Source organism: Nannospalax galili, unplaced genomic scaffold, assembly GCF_000622305.1.
Source record: "Nannospalax galili isolate Female #2095 unplaced genomic scaffold, S.galili_v1.0 scaffold441, whole genome shotgun sequence".
Lineage (NCBI taxonomy): Eukaryota > Metazoa > Chordata > Mammalia > Rodentia > Spalacidae > Nannospalax > Nannospalax galili.
This window is the reverse complement of record NW_008348089.1, coordinates 2,525,328-2,534,840: the sequence shown is the minus strand read 5'-3', so window position 1 is coordinate 2,534,840 and position 9,513 is coordinate 2,525,328. Positions and strand designations below refer to the sequence as shown.

Here is a 9,513-nt window from a genome sequence, read left to right as displayed (position 1 = left end):
CTGTGAACCTAAAAATTTACAGCCAATTTTGAAAGAGATGCATCTTAGCTCTGGAAATTGTTATTGAATATGTCAACGCTGTTGTAATGAAATACTTCTAATTATATGGTTATTAAATAAATAATTTTAAAAAATAAAAATAAATCTACTAGTAGTTATAACCATTATATTTTAATCGATTTTCCATACTGTGTTGGTTAATCTTGTCAACCTCATTCAATTGAGCAGCACCTAGGGGATCATTATGTGTCTGTGACAGATTTTCTGATGATCAGTTCCTGGGGGCTGTGGTCTAATCCATGGCTTAGTGTGTTGATGAATTTCTATTTTGGATGGACGTTGTGAGGCGGTGGGGCCTACCTAGAGGAAGTGGGTTGCTGGGGGCATGCCTCAGATCCTGGTAGTAGCCTCTTCTAGTGACTCTCTGCTGCTCCCCAGCTGCTATGTGATGGGTGGCTCTGCTCTATCACACCCTTTCCACTATGACATCATGCCTCACTTCTGGCCCAGACCAGTGGGCTGACTGAACTGAAAGCACTGAAACTGTAAGCCAAAAGAAAGCCTTCCTCCTTCAAATTTCTTTCCCTCAGTTCTGTCACAGCCAGAAAAAACTAGCGTTTATTCATAATGTCTCTTCCCCAGTGGTGTAGTGGTTAGGATTCGGCACTCTCAAAATAAGTCATGATGTATATGATGTTATACAAACTACTTTTTTCACTTGGTCGTGTCTTTGAAACCTTTCTGACTTAATGGACCACATCAAGTCAATGACCGTGGGATGCCTTGCTGTCTTGCCGTGTCTTTTGACAGCTTCCCAACCAGTGTCCTAGGGCTGACCTTACAATTACTTTGGGAAGAAGGAAAAGAATGAAGTGCCACCAATAAGCCATGACCCTTGAACAGGACTGGGATGAGCTTGTACATCACCATCATGCCTCCCATACGCACACTAAGTGCAAGGTGGACTTCCTTTCACTTCAGGAATAAAACCAACTTTGATTACTGTCTTGGTGAGTATGCCAAGCGGTATTCAAGGTACCTGAGGTACTGTTGTGAGCAAAACAGAGTTCCAAATAAAGTGGACAGAACCGAAGGGCTTTATGTGAAGCCAAGTGTGTGAAGAGGAAGGTGGCATTCCTAGCTTGTAGGGAGCTTCCTTTGGGCTGAGCATTGTACTGAAAATTTATATTCCATTAGTCTTCAGGTACTGACAATCCTGCAAGATGGATGGTAACTACAGTCTCATTTTATAAGTAATGATGGATCATTATAACATGAACTTGCAGGTTGGTCTCACGTCATCACAGGAGGCATTCAAACTGAGATTTGTCCAGCTCTTCCTATAGTTCTATGAGCCATATTTTGAGAAGAGTAAAATCCATAGCAAGCCCAGAGAAAAGAATAGTATCCAAATTAAGGAGGGTTCTGAAAACTGTTTCATGAGGATGAGTTGAAGTGTGGCACATTATTCACCTGAAGGCAGCAAAGTGAACTAAGTTGACTTTAATATCTGTCTTCAGATCTGTCAGCTGCAGAACAGAAGCAACTTTGAAGGATTCTGACCATCACTAAAATGCGGAGCTAGAACCAAAATGCAATAGGAGTTAGGTGCAGATTTTTATTGAACATGAAGAATGAATTTATCCTTGGAACTCTTAACAGTGCCATGTGTTTGGGAGACTGTAAGCTCCTAGCCTCAAGTGAATTCGAGCTAACCTTGGGATAACTGCTAACAGCACAAACATGATTTGCTAAAACCTTCATTTGGTCCCAGAAAAGAACATGGTAAGAATCACAGAGTTCTGAAAGGTGTCACTTCACAGGAGAGCCTATCAAAGCTTTAAGGAATTTGGTGATCCTGACAATAGGACCTCAGAGAACACAGCTCCAAAATGGCTCCCTTGTCTTGGGAAAATGCCTTAAAGTCTGGACTCCTGATAGAGGTTGTGTTGGTGAATCTTGGTTGCCACTTTCATTGAGAAACACCTAGAAAGCTGGTAAAGCACACTTCTGGGTATGTCTGTGACAGTGTTTCCAGAGGCAAATGGCATGCGGGTTGGCAGACTGAGGCAGGGAAGATGTTCCTGAACGCAGTCAGTGCCCTTAGACAGGCAGGGGCTAGTGCTACAGTTTCACAGGAGAGAGGCATGGCCGACTGCTTGAGAGAGAGAGTGCAGGGCTGTGGTGCTGACCCCAGATGTGGACTCAGGACCTGAGGGCATCTTCATGTCCTCAGTCTCAAAGGGTGGCACCACTGGTCCCCTTGCTCTGAGGCTTCCAGCATCTTGGACTGAATAGCTGCTTGTTTCCCCAGTTCTCCAGCCTGCAGATTATGGGACCAGCTTCTGACCATGTAAGCCAACCAAGTCAATTCTCTTGTAACTACACAGTCTGTGGGTTCTAGTAATCCCTGACTAACCCAGGTGGTGGTTCCATTTCACCCTGGGCTGTCTCTGTGCCTGGAACACACTGGGTCTTACTATAGGCACACATTGTAAAGAAGACACAGACACAGCACAGCATGGGCGTGTTCAGAGCATGCTACTCAGGAGGTAGAGACAGCTAGCCATGAGATGTAAAGGGAACACAAGAACAGAAGAGAGCTTCCTCCGAAATCTCAGTGAGATTATAGATCTCAGATCATCAGAAACAGCATCTAAATCAGGCAGAGTTGGAGGTGACAGGGTTGGACTGATATTCACAGTGGTGATCAAAGAGACCAGAAGCTCTGAAAACTATTTAAGCTGAAGGCAGATATTGAAGTTAATTGGGCATTTAATTCTGAATTCTCCCAAAGATCTCAATTTTTCTCTCACCAGGGGATTTTTTTCATGTGACACCTGAAGAAAATAAATCTCTTCAGACACTTTGATGTAAAAGAAATAGTAGTATTTTCTCTAGGGGCAAAAGTGGTCAATCTAAAACCAATCTAGAGAACCACAAGGAGACAAATTTTAAAAGAGAAATGCTTCAGGGCTAGAGATGGACCCTTGCACACAGCAGGCAAGTGCTCTCCCACTGAGCTAATTAGCACATTCCCTAGCCCAGGATTCAATTCAGTGTGAGGAGGAATCTTTTGAAAGCTTGTCTCACTTCCGTTTTCTGTTTCCTATTCTATTTGGGAGTTGGAACGCCTAAACAGATCTTTAGTTTTACTTATCTGTCTTCTCCCCCTGCCCCCCTTTTGTACTCTTATTGTATTTTCTGGGGCATATCCTTATTTTTATCTTTGTTTTCTTTTGTTTTGTTGAGATAGGGTCTCCCTGTAGCCCTAGCTGGCCTGAACTATATAGACCAGGCTAGCCTTACAGCGATCTGCCTGCTTCTGCCTCCCTAGTGCTGAGTTTAAAGGAATACACTACACACCTAGCTATTTTTATTATCTTATTGCTTGTATTTTAAATTTCAAAACCATTTGCCCATGAACACCCTTTTTATAGCATCCTGGTTTTGTTTTACTTGTAGAATATCGTCTCTTTTCTCTGAAGAGTTTATGTTTTTGAAAATTTTCTTTTTTCTTTACTAAATCATCTTGGCCTCCTCAAAGCGGTTGTTTTTCCTGCCTCTTGAAGTTTTTTAATAGTGGAGACTTTTAAATATTTTATTATTTTTTTATTTTTATGTGTATGAGTATAATGATTGCATGTAGGTGGGTGCACCCATGCAGTGCAGTACCTGAGGAGGTCAGAAGAGGGTGTCATGTCAGATTCCCTGGAACTGGAATTAAACACAGTGATTAGCTGCCATGTGGGTGTTGGGAATTGAACCGTGGTCCTCTGCAAGAGCAGCCAGTGCTCTTAACTGCTGAGCCACCTCTCCAGCCTCAATAGTGGAGAATTTTTAAATACTTACTGCTTGTGTTCTTGTTTGCTATTCTTTTCACTGGGGATTGCTATGACAGTTGCTATACCTCCTGAGTGCTGGGATTGCAGGAATGGACCAACGTGCACAACTTCATTTCTTGATATGCTTGTTGGGCTTTGCTGCTTTGTTTTTTCTTTATTTTTGAGGCAGGATCTGACATTGTAGACTACGCTAGCCTGGAACTCATGGCAGTTCTCCTGCTTCAGCCTCCCCAGTGCTGGGATTACAAGCAATGGCCACCACACTCAGTTTGTCCTTCTCCCCTGAAGGGACAAAACCCAACCAAACCAAAAACCAACCAAACAATAACCCTTAATTTGTAGACTTCTGTTGAATTCCATTCCATCTTTATGATGCATTGTGTGCACTCACATATACCTGTTGTCCAAGAATCTTCCTGTCCACCCACTGGAGGCTTCACTCTGGAGAAGTGGTGGTCTGAGATCACATTTTGCCACTCAGTTCTCTAGCTCAACCTTTAGAGTTCCCCGTTGCTGCTGAAACTGTCGGGATCTGGAGTGATTCTGTTTGTATTTTCTTCTTCCATGCTTATGTTTGAGCTTCATGGGCCTACTTGGTCACTTTATCATTCTTTGACCTTTCTAGCTTCCTTACACTCTCGTCTTCAAACTTGATTTATCTTTTTAGGCTTTTGCCCTTTAATAAAAAAATAATGTTATTAAAGGAAAAAATGCATACAATCTACCAGGTTTAGACAGAAACAACTCTTACAAATGTTTAATCATGGAATGTATTGACTGGACATTAGGTCAAGTCTAGTTTGTAGCAGGGGGAGCAGAATTCTGTCTTCCGTCCTGTGGAGTGTTTGAAATGCTGCAGAGTACAGCGAAATTGGATGGGAGATGTTATGGCGTGCTCTCCCCAGGCTCACGTTTGAGCACTTGGTCCCCAGCCTGTGATGCTGTTTAGGAAGGTTGTGGAGATTTTAGGAGGTGGAGCCTTGCGAAAGAAGTTTTTAATCCCCCTGGAGCTGTGAGTGAAAACAAAGCCCTTCTCCCTTAAATTGCTTTTGTTAGGATATTTTATCACAGCAAAGGGAATATAACTAAGACAGGAGACAAAACCAAATAGTATTTGCAACAGAAACTTCTCAGTAACCATTTCGTTTCATCTAAATGTTACCAATCCTTGAATTTTTAGATGGGCACACAAGTATCCACAATAAAATTCCATGTTTCCCAGCTTCCCTGCAGTAATGTGTAAGCAGCCGGGTGACTAAGTTCCTACTAAGGGGAACTGGGATGATGTATGAAATTTTCTGATCTTGCTGTGTTGGATGGGCGTGTCCTCCGAAAGAACTAGACAGTCACTCCTCCCACCCAATCGGTCAGTTTCAGTTTGGGGGTGCGGGGAAGAGGAATCTAAGGACAGATCAGGAGGAAGCTGGGAAGTGGAGAAAAGCTGCAATCTTGGCAGGGCACTGGCAGCAGGAGATCTCAAAAGGTCAGCCGAGACACAGGGGAAAGAGCCTATGGGCATTCATCCCTTTGTAAGTGACCTCCCTCCTGAATAGCATAAACATGGTTGGCAAGCCCAAATAAATATCCTTATTTCTCAAACTGTAACATGGAGGGATGTTGTGCTGGTTTTGTTGGTTGGGTGTAGGGACAGTGGGGCCTGGGAGCTGAGAGAGTGCTCCGGCGGGTCTCCCAGGAGAGAATGGCATTATGCGCTGTTAAAGTAAAGCATCGTGTTGCTTTTACATTTCCCAAGGCCTACAGCGTATTATAGAGAGGGCACTGTCATAGTCTTTGTGAGACAGCAAGGGCAGCACAGCAACAGGAAAGGAGCCTAGTTGATGACAGCTTCATGCAGCAAGATACGATGCCAGTTTGGGATTTAGTGCCAAAGAAATTTCTTCTATCCTTCTGAAATACAATTTGAGGTTGGGGCTCTGTTTTTCAAAGGATGTGAAATTATATCTTTTTAATTTTTTAAAAATTTAGTATATTTAATTTATTTTTTTATGTGTATGAGTGTATTGCCTGCATGTATGTAAGTACACTTGTATCATGCAATGCCTGCAGAGGTCAGAAGAGGGCATCAGATTCCCTGGAACTGGAGTTACAGATGGTTGTTAACTGCCTTTAGGTTACTGGGAACCCAAGAGCAGCCAATGCTCTTAACTGCTGAGCCATTTCTCCTGCCCCATGAAATTATATCTTAACCATCATGAATTTTAAGATTTCTTTCAATTCTAAGAATCTATAAAAATAGTAAGAAAATACAGAAATTCCATTTTCAGTAACATAATGAAAAGTCAAGGTAGAGTAAGGTATGAGGCACTCAAAGAAAATACTAAACTTAAAACAGCTAATCTTAAAAGTAAAAGCAACCAGGCCCATGGCACATGCCTTTATCCTAGCACTCAGGAGGTAGAAGCAGTGTTCAAGGCCAGCCTGGTACATACTGAGTTCCAGGCCAGCTGGGCTACAGGGAGACACTGTCTTAAAGAGACATAAAAAAGGAGCAAATTTGTTACATGTGCTATCCCTGCACTGTGATAGCCATCTTACCGAATTCACTTGTGGATAAGATGAACGCCCTTTATTACATATCTACTGCCTTAAAAGCCCAATAGTGAATTACAGATGGCAGAAGAAACATATGGCAAACTTAATGGTGAACTTTCTTGAGCACAGTGCATTAGTTGCTTCTCCTGTTGCTGTGATAAAATACCCAACAAAAGTCACTTAAATATGTAGACCTGAGCCTGGTGTGGTGGTGCATGCCTGTAGTCCCAGCACTTGGGAGGCAGAGGCAGGCGGATTTCTGTGAGTTCAAGGCTAGCCTGGTCTACATAGTGAGTTCCAGGACAGCTGGGGCTACAGGGAGACCCTGTCTCAAAAAGACGAAAAAAAAAAAAAATGCAGATCTTACCTACCTGCATATTCAGGAACTATTTGTGCCACTTATTTGGTTTAGTGTCAGGCCAGTCAGGCTGTTCTATTCTGTGATATTCATACTTCATGTCCAAGTAAGTAAATATATAATGAATAATTTCTGCTCTCCCCCTCCTATTAAAAGTTTGTACTTTGGCTTACAGTTGCAGTGGATACAGTCTGTCATGACAGGAGCAGCATGCAGTATGATCAAGTGGTGGCTGGCCACATGAGTCCACAGTCAGGAAGCACAGACTTGCACTCAGTTTGCTTTCTCCTTTTTTATCCAGCTCAGGACCCCAGTCCATAGAATGATGCTGCCTGAATTCAGAGTGAGTCTTCCCACCTCAGCTAACCTCATGTAGAGAATCCCTCACAGATAACACCCAGAGGCTACTGTAATCTAGATAATCCCTCCCTCGCATGCCCAGAGGCTTGTCTCTTAAGTGATCCTAGATCCTGTCAAGCAATTTTTTTTTTCTGTCTGTCTGATTGAGTCGCATGGGTCTTGTGCATACTGTTACCATTTGACAAGCAATTTTAACCATCACAAAATGAAAATAAGATTCTCTATCTCACCAGTGAAGAGGTTTTTGCCAAGAAAGAGTGAGTACAGGGGTAGTGATTTTTTTAAGGAACTTAGGTTTCTAAAAGGGCATGTGGCAATTCACTGTTAATACATCAGTTATCATAGTGTTGTTGATTTTGGCATTGGGTACTACAAATAACTGATTATGAAAATGATCTAGATGTGAAATTCAACTTTTCTTGCCAAAGTTGCAAAACTAAAAAAATTACCTAAACCCTATGTACTTTAATTATTCCAACTATGAAACAGAAAATGTAGCTTGTCCCAGTCAGTTTCCGCTCTTCTGACCAAGCTTGCTCCCAATGTATTTTTCTAGCCTCTTTCTACGGGATTGGTGTTTTCTCCTGTATAGAAAACTTGCCAAGTTGCAGAATGTTTATTTAGTTTACTTGAACAGCTGCTTCTCAATTTAAAGCTCTGTGGAACCCAGTTTCCATTTCCCTGAGGGAAGAAGAAAAATTCTGAAAATAGATCCAGCGTATTCAGGAACGATTTGTGCCACTTACTTGGTTTGATGTTAGGCCAGTCAGCCTGTTGTATTCTGTGATCTTCATACTTTATGTCCAAATAAGCAAATATATAACGAATAATTTCTGCTCTCCCCCTCATATTAAAATAAATCAATTTGTAGCTTGGCATGGTGCAATTCTGTAAAGAGAAAAAAAGGAACTTTTTTCTTTTTATGTATGTTTTAAATTCTTTGGCAGTTTTATCCATGTATATCATGAATTTCAATCATTTTAACTCCCTTTACTCTCTCTCTTCTCCTCCTTCTTCTTCCCAAGTTCCCTACCTACTTTCAAACCTTTTGGGTATGTGTGACTCATTGATTTTAATTACAGCCATTTGCAGTGAGCATGCATGGGCAGCTGTGTGCCAGAGTGCAGGTAACTTAGCAGTGGCTACATCACTGAAGAAGGTGACATTCAAGAGGGAACATTTTAGCACCACTCTAGAGATGTCTAGATTTTCCTCGGGTGACCCTTATGGAAACATATTGTGAAAGAACTAGAGCTATTAGAAGATATTTCAAAGCAAAATTATAACTCACTATCTAGTAATGTATAGGAAGACTTGACCCAGAAAGGATCTGCTCCCGTCCCTCTGTCTCTTTCATTCTATTCTTTATCCCCTCTCACCATCTTTCCCTCTCAGCTTCAGTTGGAACATTCTAATGAAATGCAGATACTCATATTAAAAGTATATCTGAGAATGGAGCAAAGGATTTTTTTCCATTTTATGGTGTGTGCTGGATGGCTTTGGTGTCAACTTGACACACCTGTGTTGAGGGAGCCTCAACTGGGGAATTGCCTCTATTGGACTGGTCTGTGGCCATGTCTGAGGGGCATCTTCTTGATGAGTGATGTGGGAGGGCCCAGCCCACTGTGGGTGGTGCCACCTCTGGGCAGGTGGGCCTGTGTTGCATAAGAAAGCAGGCTGAGCAGGGGCCAGGGGAGCAAGCCAGTAAGTAGTGTTCCTCCATGGTCTGTGCTCTAACTCCTGCCTCCAGGCTCCTGCCCTGAGTTCCTACCTTGGGCTCCCGGATGAACTGTGACTCAGGAGATGTAAGATAAATAAACCCTTTCCTCCTCAAGTTGGTAGTAGTCAGAGTGTTTTGTCACAGCAATGAAGAACAAACTAGGACATGGTGTTTCTGCCCTTTTGACATTTTTGTTTGTTTGCTTGTTCTGGTGACAGTTCAGAGATGGTGAGGACAGCTGGGTAGGTGCCCAGCTGGCATTCCTGTCTTCCCTCACTGAGCTTTTCCTTCTAGGCATCAGAGGCAGCCCTGGCCTGGCTTCAGTCACTGCACTCCTAATGCCAGGTCTTACTGAGCTGTTTGTACCATTCAAACATACCCCATGTTGAAACCTCTGTGCGATGAGAGGATAGTCAGCTACTCCATCCCTCTGTAGGGGGAGAAAGCAAACTTCTCACATGTCAGAAAGTGTACTACTGTCATATGTAGTTTTATGAGTTTTCTGTGGTCTCATTTTGTCACTTTATAAACAATGATTTGAAGTACTTATAGTGGAAGGTATGTGGTTTCATAGGACCAGGCAACCTATAAACATTTTCATTTGAAACTGAATTCTACTTAGTTACTCTGTGCCTTTGGGCTAAATTTCAACGTCCACTCTTTTAAAAAAAAATTAT

At 42.4% G+C, this 9,513-nt stretch overlaps 1 protein-coding gene across 1 annotated transcript in view; it reads right to left on the bottom strand.

Annotated features, from left to right (window-relative positions):
• Hpgds (hematopoietic prostaglandin D synthase) overlaps nt 1-9,513 on the bottom strand; it is a 47,465-nt gene that overhangs the window by 29,614 nt on the left and 8,338 nt on the right. The window contains exon 2 of the mRNA XM_008844620.3: nt 7,863-8,004. Within this exon, the coding sequence (XP_008842842.1) occupies nt 7,863-7,995 (133 nt within the window). The 5' untranslated portion in view covers nt 7,996-8,004. The remainder of the gene's footprint in view (nt 1-7,862; nt 8,005-9,513) is intronic.